Raw genomic sequence first — 25,362 nt, 5'->3', positions numbered from 1 at the left:
TCCGGAAGTCATACACGTACTGTACAACTACAGTACGTTCGTTGTACGAAAGTACTTTCGTACTTTCGAAAGTACGGAAGTACTTTCGTACTTTCGTACGAAAGTACCTTCGAAGGCAACTTAGCTTGTAGGGCTACAGTACAACGTTGTAGGGCCTACTTTCGAAAGTACTTCCGGACACTTCAGTACTTCCGTACCTTCGAGGAGAAGATAAAGGTACACGTGTACGTGTATTAATAATAGCATAGCCCTCCTATCATAGCTAGCTAGCTGGAATAAAGTCTATCTTCGTGCAAGTGCATGGATACACGTACACGTGCAGCTGTACGTGTACAGTGTACTCGTACGTGTACGTGTACGAAGGTACGAAGGTACTTTCGTACCTTCGTACGTAGACTGAAAAGAAATGTGAATAAATAAAGAAAAAGCGTAACTAATTGTGGCGAACGCCGCCATAAACAGTAAAATAAGTCACCTTGCCGAATCTGCGAAGGAGGTCAAAACCTTGAAATCCACGGTCGACGATCTTAATCGGATTAAATAGGCGGTAACTGACGCCTCGCGTAGAAAGTTCTCCCTCGCTTGCCGATAATATTTATTTGCCAACCATAAAATTCACGAAGTTTTGGCGGCGTTTCATCTGGAAAGAGTTTATTGCGAGAGGCTGCGATAGTCTTCAAGGCAGATGCTTCTTTTATTCGAGACTCCTGCTGGGTATTCATTGTTCAAAATTAAAGACGAAAGAAATATTGATGACGCAGAGGTGCGAGTGCCCGCTCGTTCCCCTCCCGAACCTCGATTTCATGTAAAAAATGCTCCTTCTTTGGCGGCAGCAGATGTGAAAGAAAACCTGCGATCGAATATTATAATCGGGACTTCTTGCGCTCATCGATCCTTCGTGTCTGCGCTTGCTTTGGCAACTCGTGCCCCTTGAAAATTTGTCGAGAGCAAATAAAGCTCTAGTTCCCCCGCATCCTGACGAGTTGGAAACTTTGTGTGTGCACAGGCAATCGAAAATGCACTCAACACCACTGAAGGAGCAAAGAACTTGGTATCGCTAAAAGCATTCTCCAAATTCGACAACACTGCCGAGGCACTCGCTGCAGCGGCGTCCTTAGTTGATAGCAAACTCGGGAAAGACCTGAAGAAGTTTTTGAAGAAGAATGCTGAGGGTGAAATTCTGGCCGTTGCTGATGCCAAGCTTGGTGGCCATATTAAAGAAAAGTTAGGCATTGCATGCATCTACAGTGCTAATGTGATGGAACTCATGCGCGGAGTCCGACACCAATTGAACGATCTCATCGGTGGACTCGATGATATCGATGTGGCTCCAATGTCACTTGGTCTGTCCCACAGCCTTTCACGATACAAACTTAAGTTTTCTCCTGACAAGGTGGATACCATGGTCGTCCAGGCGATCGGACTTTTAGACGAGCTCGACAAGGAACTCAACACCTATGCTATGCGTGTTCGCGAATGGTACGGTTGGCACTTCCCCGAGATGACAAAAGTTATCGTGGACAATGTGCAGTACGCCAAAACAGTAATACACATGGGAGATCGATCCACAGCAGCCGAGCACGACTTCTCAGTCGTTCTTGATGAGGATGTAGAAGAAGATCTAAAAAGTGCCGCTATGATTTCCATGGGCACCGAGATCAGTGAGGATGACCTAAACAACATCAAACAGCTCGCTGAACAGGTTGTGTCACTTTGCGAGTACAGAACGCAACTTTATGACTATCTGAAGTCGAGAATGACTGCTATTGCACCAAATCTAACTGTCCTTGTCGGCGAGCTTGTAGGTGCTCGCTTAATTTCACATGCGGGATCATTGATCAATCTCGCAAAGCACCCGGCTTCCACAGTACAGATTCTTGGTGCGGAAAAGGCCCTGTTTCGAGCCTTGAAAACAAAGCACGAAACTCCCAAATATGGTTTAATTTATCACGCTAGCCTTATTGGGCAGACGGCACCAAAATTCAAGGGGAAGATCTCACGGGTTCTGGCGGCAAAATGTGCTTTATCCATCAGGGTTGACGCACTTGGGGAATCGAGTGAGGCTACGATCGGGATCGACAGCCGCTCAAAGGTGGAGGCTCGCTTGCGGCAGCTCGAGGGGTCGGTGCTTGTAACAGCGTCAGGCGTCGCGAGGGGCAAGGAATCTCTGTCTAAGCACAATAAATATCGTTCCACAGATGTTCCTTCGTTACTCACTGCACCAAAGGCATACAACCCAGAAGCAGATGTGAAACATCAGGAGAAGGCCGAGCACGACTCTGACAAGCCTTCACTGAAAAAAGCAAAGAAGGAGAAGAAGATGAAGAAGGAGAAGTAAATCAAGGATTAATGGTTTCTCAGCGAGGCACGAGATCTCATCGATAAATACAATATAATTTCTGCACGGGGGAGCGTCTGGTGTTTTCATGTTCTGGAAAGTTCGTGAGAGGTCACCTCGCAAGCATTTGTGCTCTCATAGAAAAAAGAATTCTCTCGGTCTGGTCCTGTATGTTATCGCAGCACAACGCAGAATGCCGTTTACCCTCCTCTCTGCCAACCCCTCAGCAAGCTACGTCAAATCTTCGTCCTCCCGCAGCCACTTGGTGGCTATCCATTTTTCTCCTTCAATAACAGGCTCAGCCTCGTGCAGACTCCTCACATCTTCGATACCACCCGAGACGCTCCAAAACACCAACGCACGGCCTCGTTTCGGCCATATTCTTATACCAGCTGCGTCCCCACACCCGTCTCGCATCGACACTGGCACTGCCCTCGGAAAGTGTGTGGCTCCGCCACTGTGTACATCAGTTAGATACATCATGAATGTTGCTGTCCGACGCAAACAACCCTGTTTGTTGTCGTAGTGTGCAGTGTACATCTGTCCCTCTGTGTACCTCACAACTTGCATAGGTTCTGCGCCCTGTAGTAAATTGGGTCTCTGACTAAAACGAGATGTAGATCCTCTGTAAGGTTGGCCGTGCCGCTCATTAGAGTCATATACATTAGGCTGCGCAGCGATTAAAGTTGCCGACTGCACGGCCCGCAGCAACCGCTGCTCAATTGCGCGCACAAGGGGCTCCTCTTGCTTGCAACCTGTTAGAAATGTGCTGCTACTGGTGCGACCTTCTGATAGTTTGCCATCAGTAACGCGTGAACGACGAAGATCTGGCGCAGCGATGGCCACAAGATCATCGCACTCGACTGCTGAGAGAAAATGGTCAAAGACAAGGAGTAAAGGTGACAGGCTGAGAAGCTGGACACTTGAGCCACTTGTGCCAAGAAGAGACTCAAGTGTGTCATTACCGTTCGGTGAGAATGGTACACGTGTCATCATAAGTGGCAAGCACCTTGTCAGCGGCAGCGCACGTTGGAAGGAACTCAGTGGTAGATTCCTCATTGAAGTGGTTGACACATCTCGCAAAATAGTTTGCTCACTCGGTCCTACTTTGCACGCGACACGGCCCTGGCAGGCCTGCGGATGAAATGCGGGAACTGAGCTCTCAGCTCCACCGGAACTACTAGCTTCACGTGTGGTGACTTGAACCCCATGAAACCGCAACTCGATAAACAGGTCCTCGCATGTTTCCTTCTTGTTTTCATGATGACACCGACCCTCACTCTTTGTGATACCGCTAATTCTGTACACATCGTCAAGTGTGAGGTAGTCGTGGGCGCCCCATTGAAACCCACAAGGGTTATCGGAGCAAATGTTCGTGAATCGATGCACCATTGCCATGTCCATGTAACGTTGGGAGAATTGGATTGCATCAAGTATCAGGCAATCGTTACCGCAGCAGCACTCACCAAACGTTTTGTTAAATACTTTCTCGTTTCCAATATTGCTGCTGATATTATTTGGTGTTGCATAGATATTGTTCGTCTCGTGGTGTTGATGTACATGCCGCTCTCGTTCCATATCTTGCTGGGTTTGCCGCCAGTGTCTAAAATGGCGGTTAGTTGCCGCCTTCTTGTTAGCAGGCTGAAGGAGTGCAAAACTGAAGCAAGTGTCAACTTCCCATTGCTGTTGCAGGCTTCCATGTATTTCTCCGTCTTCTCTCGATAGCAATTCTGTTGCTGCTGAGCTGACATCGTTAACAGTGGTGAAATCAACAACAGTGACACCACCTTGCTGACCCTGGAAAACCTGATCAGCTTGCCGACATTCGAGATACAACGAGCGTGTATCATCTTCACTGTCGTGCATTTCCCAGAAAAGCCGCCATTCTATGTGTGTTGTCAAGTTCAATATTCTTGCAGGCAGCTTAAACCAGGGTGAGCAGACACGCGTCTGCGAGGAAGCGCCAAAGGGGGCAGGGCAACTCCAAACTACTGAACAGCCGGAACTAGCACACACATGTATTTCTCCAGTGTCATAGGTAAATGACTCTGTTGAGCAAGAATTAGACTGCTCACGAAGGCCACACGCACTCTGCTTTGGATTCGAGACGCGTTGGCCCTCTCCAACCACGCTAGAAAACCGCTGGTTATTGATGCCGTCAGTATCACTCTCTACATTTGATCGTGACGATTTGCGAGAGCCGGTAACAGTGGCATCTGGAACAGTGCAATGCTCCCTGAACAATTTGCTGTCATTCTTTGAAACCATTTCCCTGTGGACGACGGCGACTTCAGTGACGTCGTCGTTGCGACTGACAGGAGGATGGCCCTCGAGACGCGCGGTGATATCAGCTCGCGGCGGACCCGCGCGGCGGGCCCTAGGAAGCACCTCGTAAGATGCGATCCAGGTGTGACCGTTGCCCCTGGACGTGTCCCCTCCGTTGGTCGCTGTCTTCGCTGGCGCTTTGCTTTGGCTACAGCCCATCCGATAAGCCAGGGCTGATGCGCTCCTCCACTTCGTTCGGGTTTCTCCTCAGAACCTATGACGGCGCGTAAACCTCTTCGGTGAGTTGTTGTCCGAGCAGGTCAGATACGTACACAGCACAGAGTGTGTGCGCGTTGGAGAGATGAAACACGGCAACAACAACAGAAGGCAGCAAGTTCAGCTGTGAACTCTAGCTATCATAGTGTACTACAGTACCCATACACAATCAGATACCTTCGAAGGTACTAAAGTACTTTCGTACTTTCGAAAGTACTTTCGTACTTTCGTACATAACACGTACACGTACAAGCAAGTACGTTGTACAACTACAACGTTGTACTCTTTTAGAGCTCAGTCTTTTTATAATCAGATACACTGTACAAGCAAGTACACGCACTGTACGTGTACGTGTACTATCATATGTCATGGTTCTTCATTCAGTACGAAGGTGCGGAAGTACTTTCGTACGAAGGTACCTTCAAGGTACGAACTAGTTGTACACGTACGGAAGTACGGAGGTACTTTCGTACTTCCGGAAGTATTCTATTTTCGAAAGTACGAAGGTAAGTTGTTACTTTCGTACGAACGAAGGATACTGTATCTTCGAAGGTACAGCGCTACAGCCCTACAACATTTCCGTACATAGTCTAACGAGCTACGAAGGTACGTAGCTACGTACTTTCGAAAGTACGTTGTACGTTGTACGAAAGTACGAAAGTACGTTGTACGAAAGTACAATGTTAGTTGTATCTTGAAGGTACTTTCGTACTTTCGTACGAATGAAGATTGTTGTTTTACGTGTGCTGTACGTGTACGTGTACGCGTACGTGTACTGTAACGTTGTACATGTACGCGTACGTGTACTGTACAGTGTACTTCCGGAAGTACACGTACGTGTACGTGTACAGTACGAAGTAAAATTTTTCCAGTATTCTTACATACGAAAGTACTTTCGTACTACGTGTAGTGTACTGTACACGTGTACGTGTACGTGTATTAAACAACTTTATTGTACAGTAAAGAGCTACAGTACACGTGTACACGAGTGTAGGTCTAGTGGCTATGTCAACGAGAGGATAGGAGCTTAGAGAGGATATTAAGAGGATGGCGTATGAGCAAATTGTCAGAGCGTAGTACGTTTTAAGAGGATGAACTACTGCTGAGCTCATCCTCTTAAATGCCGCGCCGCGCGAGGACAGTCAGAGAGGCGCGCGCCGCGGTTGAGGCCGGAGCGTCAAAGCGAACATCGAATAGATCGCGTAATCTATCATTCCAGCGAGTTTTATACACCTGGGGCGCTGAATCAGGCTGTACCGGCGCACAGATCCGTCGTTTGCAAAACAGACTCGGCGTTACGAAACATTTGCCGTCTCCTGAGCTCGCGTACGCGACGTCGAAACTTCATGGAAACAGTTCCGAACGTAAAAAAACTTCGTGATTATATCGCGTGGACACATTAGAGCATATGTAAAATTCGCGCAGCGCAAAAAAAACGATCGCTTGCGTCGGCAGTCGAACTCCGCGGGTCGAGGCTGTAGCTGCGAAGAAAAATGCTCTTTTACAAATCGACGCGATCGCGCCAGTCTATGCTTTGCTCGTGCGATTCAGACACGAACGCGGTCGACCCGCGCGCCTCGAGGGTGATGTCATCTAACATGCCGTGCAGTTACAGAGCCAAAAACGGCGTCTGCGCGATGTTATAGCACACCGCGCGCTCATCCTCTTAATATCCTCTCTAAGCTCCTATCCTCTCGTTGATATCCACTAGCCCCACGTTGTACGTGTACAGCTGTATGTACACGTACAGTACACCATTAAATAATTTTTGCATGTGTTTATCTACACGTACAGTACGTGTACACCGTACACGTAGTTGTACCGTGTACTGTACCTTCGAAGGTACTTTCGTACTTTCGTACTTTCGTACCCTCGAAGGTATACCAGATGCGCTAAGTCACCAAATTAACGCCAAATTAATTTATTGTAATTTATTGTAATTTATTGTAATTTATTGTAATTAACGCCAAATTAATTTATTGTAAAGTACAAGGGCTAAGTTGTTTATTGTACGTGTACGTACGTGTACAGCTGTACACGTACATGTAACGGATGTACGTGTACAACGTTGCACGGAAGTACTTTCGAAAGTACGAGAGTACTTTCGAAAGTATTTACTTCCGGAAGTATTTATACACGTACGGAAGTACAGTACGGAAGTAGTTGTACTTTGTACTTTGTACGAAATAAAGTACTTTCGAAAGTACGAAAGTACGAAAGTACAACTAGCCCTACTGTACACGTAGGGCCTACTGTACGAAAGTAAGTTTTATTACTTTCGAAAGTAAATTCTATTTTCGTACGAAAGTATTCTATGTACACGTACAGTACGTGTACAGTACAGTACTTTCGAAAGTACTCTATTTTCGTACGAAAGTACTTTCGAAAAACGTATCTAACTATCTATACTTTCGTACGAAAGTACAACGTTGTACTTTCGTACAAAGTACGAAAGTACGAAAGTACTTTCGTACGAATAGTACCTTACTTCGAAGATACTTTCGTAGATACGAAGGTAATAGTTGTACACGTAGCCCTACAGGACGTGTACAGCTGTACACGTACGCGTACGTGAGGGTCACGTAGCCCTCTCTCGATCCATTTTTCTTGAGGACAACACGAAGTACACGTACGTGTACACGTAGCCCTACGAGTAGCTTCCCTCCACTTTTTCCTGCCCACTGCAAAGTGAGCGAAAGAATGCACCCCGTCATATGTTGTTTATCCAAAGGTTCCGGCGTATTCCTCCGGAGCGCCAATGCAACACCCATTCGCCGTCGACACGTTAACGTTGCAAATGTGACGAGAGCTTCTATCGAAAGAAGAGAAAGCAGTCGGAGTGATGCCGCCGAGGTCTTCGCCTCTGCGGCTCGTCAAATCGGCTTCACTCTACTTATTTCGGCCGTAGTTGTCTCTTCAGCTGATGCGACTGTACAAGATGCGCATCACATCCTTGATATTGCTGGTCTTGAGGCTAACCCGGTGACGAACGCGCGTGCTCTTTTGCGGAATTCCCTACCCATCACGAATAAGTCTATCCGCGAGGTACAAAGAAAACTAGAGTCCATTTCTGATGACCTACGCGTGCCAGGGGTGCGTTTCACAGGTGTCGAGGCATCTTTAGCTGGTGCTTCGAAAGTTCTAAACAACGATTCTATCAAAATTCTTGCCTCTGTTGCTCCAGATAAGATGGAAGATGGCAAAGCAGCCCTTGCTGAACTGCAGCAGCAGCTAGAGGACTTCAAGGTGGTGGTTGCACAGAAAGATAAACAGGAGGTTCCGCTGGCACAGCAGCGTGCGCTGTCTCTAGTAAGCCGTATCGAAGAGGACATGGTTAACGAGTTCCCTTTCCAGATACCCGCTCCATATGACCGCGGTCCGTTACTAAAGGGTCGCGCAACTGTCGAGTTGGAGGTTAAGGTGAAGGACAACGTCAATGTGGACAGTGGTGTCATGACAATTGTCCTGGATGGTTATAACGCTCCTGTAACTGCAGGCAACTTTGCTGACCTTGTTGACCGTGGATTTTACGACGGCATGGACATTCAACGCTCAGATGGCTTCGTTATACAGTCAGGGAAGCCCGCTGGGAAAGGATTGGATGGCTTTGTTGATCCAGTTACCAAGCAAGAGCGAACGATTCCACTCGAGATTATGGCCTCTAAGGATAAAAGTGGCGTTCCAGTGTACGAATTCACCTTCGAGGATGTTGGCAGATACAGAGACGAGCCCGTTTTGCCATTCAATGCTTTTGGTACCCTCGCAATGGCACGTCGCGAGGCTGAACCAAACTCAGCCAGCTCACAATTCTTTTTTCTCCTGAAGGAATCTGAGCTCACCCCGTCTGGTACAAATATCTTAGATGGGCGGTATGCTGTTTTTGGTTACGTTGTCGAAGGGCAGGAGTTGCTGCGCGAAATCAAGGCAGGCGATGTGATAAAAAGCGTCAGAATTGTGGACGGTTCCGAAAATCTCAAGAACAAGTCACGCGATGTTGCACAACCCCTTTTATCTGAAGAAGTTCAACGCACAAGAGAATCAGAACGAAGTGATTTTCTGTAGAGTACATGGGCTTGTCCAACATGCTGTACGGAATTACTGCGCGAAGCAGGCAAATACAGAGACTTCGTTGAGGACAAGATTCGAGTTCGTAGTCTTTCCGTTTCTACTTCGGACTTTTTCTAAACGACAGCTACTGAGTTGACTTCTCTCGCTGCCACTTGTCACTTCGGAATGGTAAGATCAGATACACTTCATATAATCAGGGTACTCACATGTCAGGGAGCAAGTACGATTTTTTCACGATGCAAGACTTTCCAGTGAAAACTTTGATTTTCACCATTCCAACAGTTTTTTGGGACATTTTGAAGGTATTTTGTTTGATTCTTTTTCATTTAGGTGTCAATTCTTGTTCCTTTGCCCTCAACTCAGCCTCGCGGACTTCCAACTGCTTGAAACGCAGAGCCAGGCTGAGCTCAGTTACGTCACTGTCCCTGACTTGTTTCTTGTCCTCGGCCTCAGTCTCAACACCTTTAGCCTCCATACTTGCAACGTCAGTGGCAACTTCATTCACCAGCTTCATCACCCCTGCCAAGTCTGCCTTGAGCCGCATCACTCGTAAATGTTCTCGGAGATCATCTGCATGCGCAGCTAGTGCAAGAACATCTCTATCTGAATTGCCTTCCATCTTGACTGTTGTAGACAATTTCAACAGACGCCTCTTCATTTCCTTCATACGCACTTTTAACCAAGCAGCCTCCTCGCTTTCAGACCCAAAAAAAACAGTACCAGCAACACTTTGTGAAAGGTTCTCGCTCACTTCAGAGGACTCGATGTTCTCCTTTCCCGCTATGGTCAAAGCTTCGAAGACCTTTGCCATTTCACCAGCCGGTTCGTCTCTTCTTGCATTCAACGTCCACCGCCTTTCTGCGATATCGAGCTCTTCTTTGGCTAAAACTGACTCTAAATATCGCAACTCGCCTTCACGCTGCAGTAAGTTCTCAATCTTTTGCTCAATAGCCAACTCTCGCTGCTTTAAGGCGAGTTCACGTTTGTCAAGTGCAAAGGTGCGCATGGGCTCCTCAGCTTCAAATGCAGCTTCTCGTGCCTCTAATTGCTCGATACGCAGCGCCATCGCTAATTCGCGCTCTTCGACGTCGAGCTCGCTTTCCCTGATAATTTGAAAACTTTAAGACTCGAGAAAGTGCCGAGAAGAGAGACTGGTATTGTGTTTCTCTCTGCGAAGAGCATGCCTGCTCGTGCACTATCACGAATCAAATTATTCAGCATTACCTTAGGTTAAGAAATACGTCGGCATGCCCGAGGAAATCATCTGAAAGCATCGTCTTGTCGTGCGAAAAACTGCACTGCCTGAGCTTTGAGAGGAGCGTGAGCGAGGGTGCTGAAGGGCACAATGGTCTACACGTACAGGTAGGTGGTTGGCTGGCTACAGTATCTTACCCTCGTACTTTCGAAAATACGAAAGTACTTTCGTACGAAAGTACTTCATTCGTACTGTACGTGTACAGTACGAATGAAAGTACTTTCGAAAGTAGTTGTACTTTCGTACTTTCGTACTTTCGTACGAATAAGTACCTTCGTATTAAAGTTGTCATACAACTACGTTGTACTTTCGTACCTTCGTAGTATTCTATTTCTATCTTCGTACGGAAGTACGAAAGTACGGAAGTACAACTACTCCCGAAAGTATCATACTTCCGTACGTGTACTTCATTCAGTACATTTTGCAGGGTTTACAGTTAGCAGAGGTTATGGAGGACACACTACTGTACACGTACGTTGTACACGTACTGTACAATAAAGAAAAATAAATAAAAATACGAAGGTAAAATATTTGTTTTAGTTCATGTACTGTACGTGTACACGTACACGTAGTGTACATAATAATAATAGTTGTACTGTACTGTAAACGTACGTACTAATACAATAATAAGTATCGTAGTTTTTCGTAAGTACCTTCGTACGAAAGTACGTGTACTTTCGTACGAAATAAAGTACTTTCGTATTTATTTATTTACAGTATCATACAACTACTCGCCTAAGGCGAAGACTTTTGCGGGTCGAGCGAAATTAGACCGTCGATTTTTGAGTTAAAATTGTAGTTTTTCCGGCAGAAATGTAATATCTAATGTGTACTAAAGTACCTTCGAAGATATTATTACATACTACAGTAGTACGAAGGTAGATGTATGTACACTCTAATAAAGTGTCGAAATTTTAGTTAAATGGTTATCGTTTATCCCCTGGTTTATTATCGGATACAACGTTACGTTACACGTACACGTACACGTACACGTACACGTACACGCAGCAGCTCACGCAGCCCTACATATGATACACGTAGTGGAAGTACGGAAGTACATACGTAACGAAGAAGTATCTTGTATTTCCGGAAGTACGGAAGTACGAAGGTACTTCCCGGAAGTACGGAAGTACTTCCGGAAGTACTTCCGGAAGTAACGCGTTTTACAAAGTACACGTACACGTACACGTACACCACGTGTATGTAGTAGGCCTAGATGTACATCACGAACACTTCCGGACTTCCTTCCGTACACGTAGGGCTACACGAGTGCTACACGTACAGTACATGAATGTACACGATCTATGAAGGCACTTACGTACAACGTACCTTCGTAGGCCCTACGGAAATAGATAACCCGAGGGTATTCATACATATTTCCGAAAATACGTGTACACGTAGTTGTACTTACGAAAGTACGAAAGTACGAAAGTACGAAAGTACTTTCGAAAGTACCTTCGTACACGACTACATACATGACGTTACATGTACACGTTGTACACGTGTATGGCAGTACGGAAGTGTAATCTTGCTTTTTGTTCTTTTGTCCCAGGTTATGGGCTAAGGTATACCTTTGGGACGTATAGCGCTTTCCACGTACACATCGGCCGATGCAGGATGCACAGTTGCACACTCATGCTCCGGTAAGATGTTGCAGAGTCAAAAAAAATCGCAGACGTCAAAAAATTCCAGTCACTTTTTTCTATGCTTTTTCATAAAATGATAGAGCTTCTCGTAGGCTTACGCGTAGGGCCTGCAAGGAAATAGACGATGTTTTCTACTCCAGGGATCGAAAATTGTGAATGATACCTTACTTCGCATACTATGAAGGTACACTACTAATTCGGCAGTAGGTATGTACCAGGGGATAACTTACAAAAATTTCGACACTAAGTAAATACACGACTGCCGGAAAAAAAGGTAAATAAATAAATATTTCAAGGTACCGCAGTTTTAACTCACAATCGACGGTCTAATTTCGCTCGACCCGCAAAAGTCTTCGCCTTTCGAAAAACTAAGTAAACTTTTTCTTACTCATTATTTATTTACTATTAAAAGTTATAACCCCTGCTATGTACCTTCCGAAGGTAGCTATGTAGTATGTAGCTATGTACGTGTCGCCCTTTGTTTTATGGAAGTACCTTCATACATACAGTAGATAGCTGCATACCTTCGAATATCATGCCCAGGATAAATTTATCACTCCCAGGGTAGCTAGTAGCGAAGGTAGCTAGCAACCTCTGGTAGCTAGCGTGAAAAATCACTATGGTCTACATTAGATGTGAAACAGTCAAGGTCCAACAAGGTTTGCATTGGACGGACTGCTGCTCCCACATCAAAGTTTCAGCGCACGCATTCCCTCCCCTAGCGTACTAAACGGTGTCTTATTCATCGATTTTGCTGTTCGTCCCACGCTCTTCCACTGCATGCTCAGCTCCTTCATCACCAGCTTGTGCGGTGTCCCAGCAGGCAAACGTTCTCTAACAGATCCAAAGTGCTCTTTGACAAACAAGCTAAATGCTGTCGGCGGCTTCTCTTCCACTCGCGTTCCGTCAGAGTTAAATTTGCCGATATACTCTAGCCTGCCGTTGCACACTCCACATGCCTTGGCATCTACGTCTATGGACTTTGAATGCCGCCCATACTCTTGCTGGCACCAAGACTGGGTGCACCGGTATTTGAAGGGCTGATGAATCTGATAACTATGGCAAGTGTCCACTATTACCGCGGGGTACACGCGCATCGCTTTTGTGGCCCAGCGTTTAAAAACTGCGCCGTGAGGAGGCTTCGCGCAGTGATCTACCAGCCACGCTGCGACATGACACAGCTCATGTAAAAGAGTTGCTTCCAATTTCTCTGCTGAATCTAGAACCTTCGTTGATAGCTCAATTCTCGCATGATACTCCGAAATCCCACTGCTCCGCGTAATTTTCTTATAATGAGTCAACCCTGCAGTTGTCAGCAGTTTTGCATTCCATGTGATCTCAAGCCTAGGCGGCAGTCTCCCATCGAAGGCATTGGCGTTAAACTCGTCATACAGGGCATGCGCGATAGCAGATTTGTGCCGTGCGAAATTTATCTGCTTTCCTGGTTTAGCTGCACTGGCAAACGCTGCGGATAGTGCCTTGCTGTGCGTTGGAGGCAGAACAGTGGCAAATCCAGCTTCTTTTTTACCACCAGTACACTCGGGCGTCGTTGAATTGAAGCCGCCTGGGGTAGAACTATATTTTATCTGCGGCGGCGGGGTCGGCGTGCGAAGTTTATCAATGCCATATGGATCTGCACTCCCCGTGACAAGTTCACAACTTTCGCTGGTCAGCCTCTCATCAACGGCAGCCGTGAATACACCTGTTCTATTCGAAGTTACGATGCCCATGTCGTCGGGTTCGTCGCCGCTTTCAGTTATGCATGAGTCGCTATCGCCAAGCCGTATACTCGCTTTCATGCGGTCTGATGTGATGACATCTTTTACCATGGCATGACAGCGTAGGCCAGCTGAACACCCCTGTGGTTCACTTGTGTCCTCAGTGGATACTTTCGACGTTTTCTCCAGCGCGAACATGGGATTTCCACAAGCAACCTCGGAATGTACGGCTTCACGGCTTGCTTCTACGGTTGGAACTGTGAGATTATCACTGTCGCTGTGCGCGTCTTCTTTCGCGCTGCGTATAGTTGCTCGCGTAGTGGGTTTGATCCGCAACATTCTTTTCTTGCCACTTGCATCCCCCACTGCAGCTGTCAATACGCTCGGTAAGGTTATCTGCTTTGACGTGACCGCCCCAGATGATATATGCATCCTTTTAGCATCAATTGGTGAATTAGGAGCACCATCATCGTCACTGAGCACAATCCGGACTCTTTGCCTTTGTCGGTGTTTCCTGCGATTTCTGGGAGCATTGCCTTCCTCTTCCTCTGTAGACACGGCTGACATAGCCGGGGGTCGCGTCACTCTCATGACTATTTCTTTGCCATTATCCGAATCGCCATCAACCGTGCGCGCGGCATCTATATCAGATATATCCACAACCTCGGGGCCAGGAGATATGAAGGGCGACCCAACTAGTGAAACTGCTGCTTCCTCGGCGGTCAGGGCCTTCTCAGTGCTGCCACATTCAGTCCCGACATCGGAGGCAGTGTCCGTGACTGACTCATCTTGGTCAATCTCTGTCTCCGCCATCGAATGATTGTCTTCGCTATCAAAATCCTTGTACACCTCTGTTTTACCGCTTTGAACCTCGAAGACCTCTGACGATGCAATCGACACTTGCTTGCTCTGCTCTTCAACTTTTGTTCCTGGTAAAATAAAAGGTCCACAGAATTGTGCTAGACACCGTGAGGTGTCGCACACACCGCCGCCGGGTTCTGTTTTGCATCTACTGGGACCATAGCTAAGGTTGTTCTCGTCGACGATGTCTGGTATTTTTGTGATCGTATGAGGGGGAACATCGACAGCTGAACCATGTGGTACACGGTTAAGGAAACTTGAGCCGGGTGCCGCTGCCACCGAGTATTTATCATAATCGTCCAACGCCGAGGCATCGATGCGATCCGGCACACGTTCATGGATGGACTGAGATACCGTTTCATGCGCGTCGAGCGCGTCTACGAGACGGTTGATGACGAAAAGTGATACTGTAGCTTTCACATCACTGCACTCAGCGCTGGTTGCAAAAAGCTGCAAAAGCTTTTGTTTAGGATCTGTGCCTGCAGTCCGGAGGGCTGCGAGGCCATCTTTCACAAGCATGAGCGCAGCAGTTACCGCGGCTGACTTATCATCGTCAGGTTCCGTCTTCGACGTCTTTCGCGGCGCTGAATAGAAAGGTCTCTTCTCGTCCACCTCGAGTGCCAAAGTCGCAAGGCCGGCTTCTTCGCTCAACCGTGAGTTGGTACGCTCGCGAAGCGGCGCGCGCAGCAGTTTTGACTTCGTCGCAGGGGTTACAGGGGGAACATTGTTGGAAACTACCTCTTCACTCAAGTCCGAGCCCACTATAGAGACGGTACCGCCTAATTTGCGCCTGCGGTAGCGAGCAGCGTCGAAACGGCTTTCAGTCAGGTGATCCTTTGAAAAAGCAAAACGAAACAAACGAGCGAAGCTGAAATCCGCCTAGCGTTGCGTTATCAGGTGACAATCATTTGTTTACCTCGATTCGCGCGTCGATGAGGGCGTCTTCGAAGTTAGTTGTGCGACAAGGGTGTTCATGATGCGCTACAGGAAGTCTCGAAAGTGTGAAAACAAGGGGAAAGAACAGGTGTCCAGAAATCAACGTTCACAGCTTCACAGACCACACTACGTGTACAGTAGTTGTACTACGTGTACGTGTACACGTACAACGTTTTCTCCTGTGTTTTACACGTACTGTACACGTACGTGTACGACTGTAGCGCTACGTGTAGATCTGATTACAAAATGACTCAGCTCTATCCATCCGGGCAAAACATGTGATAGTGCGAGCAGACTACACGTACACGTACAGTACACGTACAGTACACTATTCTTTTTGTATCAGATAAACACAGTAGTGTACACTATTTATGATACTATGTTGTACGAAAGTACGAAAGTACTTTCGAAAGTACTTTATTTCGTACACATCATAGTACAGTATTGTACGTGTACAGAAACAATGTACTGTACACGTACTGTAGCTTGCTAGTGGCTATCAGCGAAAGGATATGAGCTTAGAAAGGATATTAAAAGGATGAGCGCGCGGTGTGCTATGACATCGCGCAGACGCCGTTTTTGGCTCTGTAACTGCACGGCATGTTAGATGACATCACCCTCGAGGCGCGCGGATCGACCGCGTTCGTGTCTGAATCGCACGAGCAAAGCATAGACTGGCGCGATCGTGTCGATTTGGAAAAGAGCAATTTTCTTCGCAGCTACAGCCTCGACCCGCGGAGTTCAACTGCCGACGCAAGCGATCGTTTTTTTTGCGCTGCGCGAATTTTACATATGCTCTAATGTGTCCACGCGATATAATCACGAAGTTTTTTTACGTTCGGAACTGTTTCCATGAAGTTTCGACGTCGCGTACGCGAGCTCAGGAGACGGCAAATGTTTCGTAACGCCGAGTCTGTTTTGCAAACGACGGATCTGTGCGCCGGTACAGCCTGATTCAGCGCCCCAGGTGTATAAAACTCGCTGGAATGATAGATTACGCGATCTATTCGATGTTCGCTTTGACGCTCCGGACGCAGCCCCGGCGCGCGCCTCTCTGACTGTCCTCGCGCGGCGCGGCATTTAAAAGGATGAGCTCATCAGTAGTTCATCCTTTTAAAACGTACTACGCTCTGACAATTTGCTCATACGCCATCCTTTTAATATCCTCTCTATAAAAGCTAGGTATAAAAGCTCATATCCTTTCGCTGATAGCCACTATTTTCGTCCTTTCGTACAACAATGCTTGTACCTTCGAAGGTACGAAAGTACTTTCGTAGCTACGAAGATAGAATAGATACTTTCGTACGAAGATAGAATATCTATCCCTACGTTACGTGTACACGTACAGTACACGTACACGTACACGTACAGGTTGACAGGACTTCCAACGGAAATATTTGTTGTTGACGGATAAAAGAAAACAGTCGACACGTTACTTTAAACTCTGTCTGTGTAAGTTGACACTGGCACATGCATGTCTCTCAAGACGATTTCATCAGGGGTAGCCCTGAACGCGATGCTTTGAGAAGCATCGTATCTAACCATGTGGCCTCTTTCAACTATTTTGTTGAGCACGGGCTCGCAGAAGTGATAAAAAGGATGGCCTCTGTCAGCGTTCAGGCCCCTGGCACGAGTGCCCAGTCTTCACGTATCAGGTTATGGTTTTCCGGCGTGTCGATGAAGACTCCGGTGAGAGAGCGTGATGGATTATCTCTCGCGCGCGACCCTCGAGTCTTTCCGCGCGAGTGTCGCGAAGCAGGAAGCACCTACAAAGCCCCGATGACCGCAAATATTTGCTGGTCCGTGGGTGAGGCTGGCGAGGTGTACCACCACGAGCTACAGCTCTGTCAGTTTCCAGTTATGGTCAGCTCGACCCGTTGTCATCTAGCAAGTGCATCTCGTGCTGAGCTCATTAATCGAGGTGAAGAGGGGCGTGAAATCGGTGGCTACTTCATACTAAATGGCAACGAACGCATGATCAGGCTTCTCATACAACAGCGCAGACACTATATAATGTAGGACAGTGCGCACTTGTAGAACATTGCAGAACTCGAATCCCGCGATCATTTCATCGTCTATACTGTTTTGCTATGTTTCCTTCGCTATTGTTTTTCTCACTGTAATAGTGTTGGACATTATTTCTCCTTTTTGTTTCAAACGCACTTTTACTGTTTGGACCTTGGGTGCTGGGCAAGAGTCGTATACATGACTCTGTGTGTTGGATTTCTTTGATAAATGAAATAACATTTTATTTTTATTTTTTTTTTGAATGTCCTTGCTCGTTGGGCTTGAAGCGCGCTGCTTTCACATCTCGTGGTTACCTGTATACTCCATTTGCAACAGCAATCCGCTGTGTTTCACCTGATGAACACTCCTGCACTGTTCGTCTTCATTATCTTACGGGCGGATCTGCAAGGCTTGCATTTATTCACCGACGACAAGAGTATTTTCTTCCCCTTGGACTAGTATTTATAGCTCTTTGTGAAGTTTCAGACAAGGAATTGCAAGATGTGGTTTGTAGTGGGGTTCCCGGTCCAGGGGCACATGTGTTTGCAAGTGAGAGAGTAGCCATGGTTTTAGAGGAAATCCATACACTGGGAATTCAAACCAGAAGTCAGGCGCTATCATATCTTGGCATCTGTTTTCGCGAAAGGCTCAATGCTGACTCATGGGAGACTAATATTGACATTGGTAAAAGAATCATTCGAGATCATGTCTTCATTCACCTAGCAACTTGCTCAGATAAATTTAACCTTCTCGTTCTCATGCTTCAGAAGCTCTACGCTCTCGTGACAGGACAGTGCTCACAAGACAATCCAGATTCTCTCATGCACCATGAAGTTTTACTGCCAGGAATTCTTCTACAGATGTTTATGCGAGAGCAACTTTCAGAAGCACTGATAAAGGTGAAGGACACAATTTTGCGGGAGTTTGAAGGGCAGCCACAAACAATGGATTTGAATGACAGGGAGCGGATCCTAAGTCTTGTAGTAGGTTCGATAGGAAGAATTGATTTGGGTAGGATGGCTGAATACTTCCTTGCGACTGGAAATCTGGTCAGTAAGACAGGTTTAGGGTTAAGCCAGACATCTGGATTTACTATAGTTGCTGACAAGTTAAATTACGTGCGGTATCTTTCTCATTTCCGCTCAATTCATCGCGGTGCTTATTATGCAGAGCTACGTACGACTACGGTGCGCAAACTTTTGCCAGATTCATGGGGTTTTTTATGCCCTGTACACACCCCTGACGGCAGCCCGTGCGGATTGCTAAACCATTTGACAGCTTCTTGTTTTGTCCACATAAGTGACGGTCAGAATCGTGGACTAGAGATGGCTGCAATATTCAGGATTCTGTCATCAGTTGGCGTGTTGATTACCACAGGGCGACTTCGTAGCACCAGCGCTCCTCACGTGTTAATTCCTGTCACTCTCGACGGCGTGATGGTTGGGTTCATGCGTGCAGCAGACAGTGCGAAGGTTGTTGCCACACTTCGCTCTGCGAAAGTCTCCGAACCTCCAAAGGTTCCACCCTCACTTGAGGTCGTGTATATACCGACTCTAGTTAACAGAAGCGGAGGGGCTTTTCCTGGCCTGTACCTTTTCACGTCATCTTCACGATTGATGCGTCCAGTGAGACAACTAGCCAGTGGTTTCATCGAAAATATTAGCTCCCTGGAGCAGGCTTTCATGTCAATAAAGTGTCCTGATGGAAGCTCGGGTGGAAGTGAAGAGCTTGTCTTCACACACGAAGAATCCAATGCAAAGGCCATGTTATCAGTCATTGCTAGCTGCACGCCCTGGTCTGACTACAATCAGTCACCACGCAACATGTATCAGTGTCAAATGGCGAAACAAACTATGGGGCTCCCATTGCATGCTTTTTGTTATCGCCCAGATACAAAGCTTTACCGGCTTCAAAGTCCACAAAGACCAATAGCAGTGACAGAATCTTATGATGAATATTCAATCGACGAATATCCTCTTGGGACAAACGCGGTCATCGCCGTACTTGCGTACACTGGATACGATATGGAAGATGCTATGATCGTGAGCAAAGGGTCAATGGAACGTGGCTTCTCGCATGCAACGCTATACAAAACAGAGACGTTGTCTTTGGTAACTGGGTCAGGTAAAGTATTCGGTCATTTTGATTTGAGAAGCCATTCGCTAGAAGGCACGTTGAATATCGACGGAAGTCCTTCAGTTGGCTCCATAATTGAACCTGGCAGTGCTCTTGCCAGTGTGGTAGATCGTATAACTGGCCAAACGCATGTGCACAAGGCAAAAGGCACTGACCAGGCTATCGTTGACAGGGTCTCGGTTATACAGACATCACTGTCTCGTGGTATAAGAAGTACAAAGATGGCACTGAGCCTTCGCTATAATCGCAACCCCATCATTGGGGACAAATTTAGCTCAAGACATGGCCAAAAAGGTGTCTTGTCTTTTCTCTGGCCAGAAGAATCTCTTCCATATGTCGAAAGAACCGGCATCCGACCTGATATCATCATTAACCCTCACGCATTTCCTTCTCGAATGACAATTGGTATGCTAGTTGAGAGCATGGCATCCAAATCTGGTGCCCTTGATGGTGCTTGCATTAACGCAAGCCCATTTAAAGCAGCCCAAAAAGAGAAAACGTATTCTCCTCCAGCTGCTGAGTATGGTGAGACACTCCGAAAACACGGATATGACTACTGTGGAAGCGAGACCATGGTAAATGGGCTCACGGGAGAAGCTTTCGGAGTAGATATCTACATTGGTTTGGTTTATTACCAAAGGCTACGCCACATGGTTAGCGACAAGTTCCAGGTTCGCTCTGTTGGACCAAATAATTCTTTGACACAACAGCCCACTAAAGGAAGAAAATCTGGTGGGGGTATCCGCTTCGGTGAAATGGAACGCGACGCACTTCTCGCGCACGGAGCTGCTTACCTGATACACGACCGTTTGCATGCATGTTCTGATCGATTCGTTACTCATGTCTGTTCCAACTGTGGAAGCATACTTGCCCCCTCACTGAAGCTCAGTGTGGCAGGTATGGGTTCAGGTAGTGCGTTGGGTTGTTCAGCAGGGAAAACTCTTCACACCTCCTGTGATGGGGAGTCTGAAGGGATCACTTGCAGAGTGTGCAATAGACGAACTAAAATTGATAAGGTGGAGCTCCCCTTCGTATTCAAATATTTAGCTTCAGAGCTGGCGGCGATGAACATTAGGATAGGCATTGGTATTCAATGCGGGGCTTGAAAATGAGGGCAAGCTAAACCAACTTTCTCAACAGCATTTCACATTTTCGGGTTTTTCGATATTGACAACTGCGTAATACGCATAGATTGTTGCGAATCGGCAGATGCGATTATTACTTATAGTCGCAGAAACATCTTGTATGTAGAAATTAAAATACTTCACAGAAAAGACTACTTTACAAGCGCCTGCCCCGCCGACCTCCTTTCTTTCGAGTACTGTCTGTGGGGACAGGCGTAACGTCTTCAATGCGGCCAATTTTGAGACCAGAGCGAGAAAGTGCGCGAAGGGCAGACTGGCCACCAGGTCCGGGACTCTTAGTCTTGTTCCCACCAGTTGCGCGCATCTTTATGTGAAGAGCGGTCAGCCCGAGCTCCTGTTGAGAAAAACAGCTAAATGAGATGTTTTCATGCACAGCTTTGAGTGTGCTGAAGTCGTCGCCACAAAACGCGAAACACATTCATTCACAATCACAACACTGCGAGCGCACCTTGCAACGGACAGCAACATCTTGAGCAGCAAGCATTGCAGCATATGGAGATGCCTCGTCTCGGTCTGCTTTTACCTTCATGCCACCTGGTATTTGTGCAATTATATGTAAGTGTATTTCCGCGGTGCAGTGGAAACAGAGCGTGGGCAAGAGTGCGGGCATAAAAGTACAGTGGAGCTGTTCTAAGAAATAAAATAGGGCGAGTTGAACACACCTGTTACGCGAACGATAGTCTCTTTTCCTGATAAGTCGGTGACGTGCTGCGAGAAGAGAACGGGATCATTCATTCGCTTTAGGGCTTGTGGAAATACAACAGAAAACCCACCACAAAGGTGTCATTGAAAGAAGCGAAAATATGTGCCACCCCGAATACATGTTCACCGTCCCGAGGATTGGGCATCCATGCCTTCTTTTCTTCGACCGCGACGGGGGAGGCGTCGGTCGTGTCGTTGACCTGAAAAGCGGCGAAATACTTCGTGAACCGGGACTTGTCGGGGAAACTTTGTAGGAATGTGACGTTGAAGGACTTAGACAAGCGGTAATTGATCGCATCTCACCATGCCGATTGCTATACGTGTGTGCTAACAGAAAACTAGCCTTTCCGTGCGCGATTGTGGGGACAGGAGTTGATGTGTGTGTCAGTCACAGAGAGAAGATGTTTCATCTTCTCACGTAGCCCTACTGTTCGTGTACGTGTACGTGTACACGAACTGTACATGTACTTCCGTGAGATTTACACTTATCATACTGTACGTGTACTCATATGTACTGTAGTTTCATCCTGTTCAAAGGCGGCGACAACGGAACGCGGCACAGACTCCGGCGCGTCCCTTCGACCTGTGCGACTCGGTGAATTCGCGATGGTCCGTATAAGTGTACTCAACGACACGTTAAAGGTGCGTTGCCCGCCTGTATTCGACTTCTGATGTTGGATAACCTGCGTGTTTTCTTTCACAAGTTCGATTTAGGGTTTTGGTGATCTTGAACTTTCCTGCAGGCAATGTACAACGCCGAGAAGCGAGGCAAGCGCCAAGTACTGGTGCGGCCCGTCTCGAAAGTGGTCATCAAATTTCTTCAAGTCATGCAGAAGCATGGTGAGGCTATGTATCGTGATAAAGACAAACTTTATTCCTGTAATAGACGAACTCTATTCCTGTAGTTCAGTGTCCATTTTGATTTGCAAGTGAGGTTTGAAAAAGAGTTCTCTTCTTCTTCAGGTTACATTAACGAGTTTGAATACATCGATGATCACAGATCCGGGAAGATTGTGGTGGAACTTAATGGGCGCATCAATAAATGCGGCGTTATCAGGTTTTCTTTTCGTAATTCTTAAGGAAACTTTCTTCTTAACTATTTTTGAGTAGCCCTCGATATGATCTTTCTCACACGGACGTTGAAGACTGGGTTGGACGTCTCCTTCCTTCTCGACTGGTACGTTGCTGTGTAGTCAAAATCACACATTCCTCTTTGAACTCGTCAATTACATTAAACTCCCCTGAGCATGAGTATCTAAAAACGAAATGCTGCAGTTTGGTGTAATTGTGCTCACTACTGCCAACGGGATCCTCGATCATGAGGAAGCTCGCCGCAAGAAAGTTGGTGGCAAGGTGCTTGGTAGGGGATATACTTCCCGGACATCACTTGTTCTGTCACACTTCACGAAATGGACGCTTCCTCTAAGAAATCAACATTTGCGGGGTCCCTATGATTTGGTTTCTTCTACTGACTTGAAATATGCATCGTGCTCCTCAAGAAATAAAAGTGAGCCTATGAAAAGTTGATGTAGAGCATTTTGTAAGAAACTTAGTTGAACGGAACTTTTGCACCGTGTTCGTGTGTATTTGATTGATTAGTGCAGAGTTCAACAGAAATTTAGAGATATACTTTCTTATCAAGGATTACTGCTCTGCACCTGCAACATCCAGGTTAACCTCTTCCGCAGTCGCTCTTGTTTATCAACGACAAACAATATCGATGGTACACTGTACACTCAATAATGTATACCTTCATATGTGTTTGTTAAGTTTACCATAAGTTGATTCACAACTCCTGGATCCACTTTGCGGCATCCACAGCATAATAGGTAAGAGTCAAATCAGCGCCTGCCCGCTTTATGGAGATAAGACTTTCAAGCACAGCTTCCTCTTCATTCAAATATCCAGCTGCTGCGGCCGCCTTGAGCATGGAGTATTCTCCAGAGACCTGGTACGCGCTGATGGGTAGCGTGGTGCTATCTTTCAGTGCACGAATTATGTCAAGATAAGCACCAGCAGGCTTCACCATTAAGATGTCAGCACCCTCGGCTTCATCAAGTGCAGCTTCTCGGAGACACTCGCGGAAGTTGGCTGGATCCATCTGGTATTCTGCCTTGTCCAAGGGTATTTTCCAATCTTCGTTACCTGGGCGGGGTGCACTTGCGAGGGCATCCCGGAAAGGACCATAGTATGCAGAGTTGTACCTGAACAAGAAGGGGAGTAAGTAAAAAAGCAGCATAAAGTTTTCAAAGGCATTAGATAAGGAAGATTTGTTTCATACTTCGCAGTGTATGACATAATTGCGACATTCGTGAATCCTTCTGAGTCAAGTGCTTCTCTGATAGCACCCACCCGCCCATCCATCATATCAGAAGGAGATATAACATCTGCACCTGCTCGAGCTTGAGAAACAGCTTGCTTGCAGAGATAGTATACGGTCTCGTCATTCATTATCACACCATCCGAGCGCACCATGCCATCGTGGCCCATGGTGTTGTATGGATCCAAAGCAACGTCAGTATAAACTTCAAGATCAGGAAACGTATCTTTGAGTAGAGAAATAGAGCGCTGGGCAAGTCCATTTGGATTGTAACACTCCTCAGCTGTTGGGGTTTTGAGGTTATCTGGTGTTTTCGGAAAAACCACAACTTGATTTACCCCAGCTGCACGAGCCTCGCGGACCTTGTTTATCATGCCTGTCTTCCAGCCAAGGCGGGATTGCCCGGGCATCGAACCGATTGGAATATCATCGTCCCCGTCGTGGACGAAGATTGGATAGATGAAGTTTGACGGGGTCAAAATAGTCTGTTCTTCAAGGGGGTGGGATAACTTGACTCAGTTCAGTGAAATAAAACATTTTCACCCCGACACTGGTGAGCGATGAAGTTGAATAACGATTTTTTTTCTAGACGATGACTCTGTCACGTACCTCCCGAAATGCATCACGCACGGTGCTACTTCGCCGGTTGCGGCGAGGGCGAGAGGCGAGGTCTTGAGGAGGAATAACAGGGGTACCTGCAAGTTGGTTGAACGATATCCGGTTGCTGGTTAAAAACCAAATGCCTCACGTACGTTGCTACTTCGGCGGTTGCGGCGAGGACGAGAGGCGAGGTCTTGTGGAGGGATAAAAGGGGTACCTGCAGGTTGGATGAACGAGATCCGGATGCAGGTTAAAATCAAATCACATCGTTTATGAACGGAATGTAAATCTGAAGTATGGTCGGGAACGGCCACACCAACCTTCCGGAACCTTGGCAGGTTTGCGCGTCGTAGGTGGTGCAAGGGAGGCATCAGATTTCGCGGAAGATGCGCGAACGAGAGTATTAAATTTCAAGCGGATTGGAATTCTCGGAGAACACGGCGAGGCGACGCGGCTCATTGTGGTCAAGTCTGTGTCTTTGGGCTTTCGTGCTCAGGGTAAAAGCCGAACTCTCAACGGGTTTTGTTCTTATCCTGTACAACGTTGTACTGTATAAACAGTGTTGTTCGTGGACACGACCGCGTACTGTACTTCCGTACCTTCGAAGGAATATGCAAGATAAGTTGTCAACAAATGTATTTCCGGAACATTGTACGAAAGTACGAAAGTACTTTCGTACGAAAGTACTTTCGTACTTTCGTACTTTGAAAGTACGAAAGTACTTTCGAAAGTACGAAAGTACCTTCGTACTTTCGTACAACGTACGTGTACACGTACTTCCGCACAACGTAGCTAGTACGAAAGTACGAAAGTACCTTCGAAGGTACTTTCGTACTATCTATCGTACGTAGCCATATGGATCTACGGATATTATACTTTCGTACTGTACAATAAAATCTATTATCCAAAAAAGAACCCCGGGTTCCCACTGTATGAGTATTTAGTTACCGAGGTTATACCCCGGATTTAGGGTTCGTATTGCCCTCCCCTCGTGTAACGCGTTGTACTTCCGGAAGTACTTCCGGAATACTTAACGCCGCGGGCAAACTGCCTTTTTTCGCTAACAGTGAATTTTCCAGCTCCATTTCA

The 25,362-nt window shown here is 46.8% G+C and overlaps 10 protein-coding genes across 10 annotated transcripts; 4 read left to right on the top strand and 6 right to left on the bottom strand.

Moving 5' to 3' along the window:
- The first annotated feature begins 449 nt into the window (after positions 1-449).
- NOP5 (nucleolar RNA binding protein) lies at positions 450-2,495 on the top strand. The gene is made up of 2 exons (XM_003056512.1): positions 450-763; positions 1,007-2,495. Exons 1-2 carry the CDS (start codon positions 686-688, stop codon positions 2,336-2,338), a joined length of 1,410 nt encoding a protein of 469 aa, XP_003056558.1. The 5' UTR covers positions 450-685; the 3' UTR covers positions 2,339-2,495.
- A 74-nt stretch (positions 2,496-2,569) lies between these two features.
- MICPUCDRAFT_55701 (uncharacterized protein) lies at positions 2,570-4,822 on the bottom strand (the record flags this gene model as incomplete). Its single annotated transcript, XM_003056115.1, has 1 exon — positions 2,570-4,822. The coding sequence occupies one exon, from the start codon at positions 4,820-4,822 to the stop codon at positions 2,570-2,572; it is 2,253 nt and encodes a 750-aa protein (XP_003056161.1).
- Positions 4,823-5,616: 794 nt separating this feature from the next.
- MICPUCDRAFT_55700 (uncharacterized protein) lies at positions 5,617-5,991 on the bottom strand (the record flags this gene model as incomplete). The annotated part of the gene is made up of 1 exon (XM_003056114.1): positions 5,617-5,991. One exon carries the CDS (start codon positions 5,989-5,991, stop codon positions 5,617-5,619), a length of 375 nt encoding a protein of 124 aa, XP_003056160.1.
- A 1,570-nt stretch (positions 5,992-7,561) lies between these two features.
- Positions 7,562-9,303, top strand: TLP40 (peptidyl-prolyl cis-trans isomerase chloroplast precursor). Its single transcript, XM_003056511.1, has one exon. It carries the CDS (start codon positions 7,580-7,582, stop codon positions 8,939-8,941), a length of 1,362 nt encoding a protein of 453 aa, XP_003056557.1. The 5' UTR covers positions 7,562-7,579; the 3' UTR covers positions 8,942-9,303.
- On the bottom strand, positions 9,011-10,280 carry MICPUCDRAFT_70808 (uncharacterized protein). Its single transcript, XM_003056113.1, has one exon. The coding sequence runs from the start codon at positions 10,011-10,013 to the stop codon at positions 9,270-9,272; it is 744 nt and encodes a 247-aa protein (XP_003056159.1). The 5' UTR covers positions 10,014-10,280; the 3' UTR covers positions 9,011-9,269.
- A 2,257-nt stretch (positions 10,281-12,537) lies between these two features.
- On the bottom strand, positions 12,538-15,408 carry MICPUCDRAFT_55697 (uncharacterized protein; the record flags this gene model as incomplete). Its single annotated transcript, XM_003056112.1, has 2 exons — positions 15,344-15,408; positions 12,538-15,217 (listed from the first exon to the last, which is right to left on the bottom strand). Exons 1-2 carry the CDS (start codon positions 15,400-15,402, stop codon positions 12,538-12,540), a joined length of 2,739 nt encoding a protein of 912 aa, XP_003056158.1. The 5' UTR covers positions 15,403-15,408.
- A 1,412-nt stretch (positions 15,409-16,820) lies between these two features.
- MICPUCDRAFT_55696 (uncharacterized protein) lies at positions 16,821-20,780 on the top strand. The gene is made up of 2 exons (XM_003056510.1): positions 16,821-17,378; positions 17,561-20,780. Exons 1-2 carry the CDS (start codon positions 16,834-16,836, stop codon positions 20,610-20,612), a joined length of 3,597 nt encoding a protein of 1,198 aa, XP_003056556.1. The 5' UTR covers positions 16,821-16,833; the 3' UTR covers positions 20,613-20,780.
- Positions 20,781-20,787: 7 nt separating this feature from the next.
- On the bottom strand, positions 20,788-21,659 carry RPS14 (ribosomal protein S14; the record flags this gene model as incomplete). The annotated part of the gene is made up of 5 exons (XM_003056111.1): positions 20,788-20,985; positions 21,100-21,185; positions 21,314-21,359; positions 21,425-21,553; positions 21,657-21,659. The coding sequence occupies 5 exons, from the start codon at positions 21,657-21,659 to the stop codon at positions 20,788-20,790; spliced, it is 462 nt and encodes a 153-aa protein (XP_003056157.1).
- Positions 21,660-21,931: 272 nt separating this feature from the next.
- MICPUCDRAFT_31862 (uncharacterized protein) lies at positions 21,932-22,987 on the top strand. The gene is made up of 6 exons (XM_003056509.1): positions 21,932-21,995; positions 22,097-22,193; positions 22,317-22,410; positions 22,464-22,530; positions 22,629-22,713; positions 22,812-22,987. Exons 1-6 carry the CDS (start codon positions 21,960-21,962, stop codon positions 22,823-22,825), a joined length of 393 nt encoding a protein of 130 aa, XP_003056555.1. The 5' UTR covers positions 21,932-21,959; the 3' UTR covers positions 22,826-22,987.
- Positions 22,988-23,139: 152 nt separating this feature from the next.
- Positions 23,140-24,762, bottom strand: HEMB (delta-aminolevulinic acid dehydratase chloroplast precursor; the record flags this gene model as incomplete). Its single annotated transcript, XM_003056110.1, has 4 exons — positions 24,594-24,762; positions 24,283-24,368; positions 23,635-24,158; positions 23,140-23,557 (listed from the first exon to the last, which is right to left on the bottom strand). The coding sequence occupies exons 1-4, from the start codon at positions 24,730-24,732 to the stop codon at positions 23,140-23,142; spliced, it is 1,167 nt and encodes a 388-aa protein (XP_003056156.1). The 5' UTR covers positions 24,733-24,762.
- Between the last annotated feature and the right edge of the window lie 600 nt (positions 24,763-25,362).

Source organism: Micromonas pusilla, assembly GCF_000151265.4.
Source record: "Micromonas pusilla CCMP1545 genomic scaffold MICPUCscaffold_2, whole genome shotgun sequence".
Lineage (NCBI taxonomy): Eukaryota > Viridiplantae > Chlorophyta > Mamiellophyceae > Mamiellales > Mamiellaceae > Micromonas > Micromonas pusilla.
This window is presented reverse-complemented; position numbering and strand designations above follow the sequence as displayed.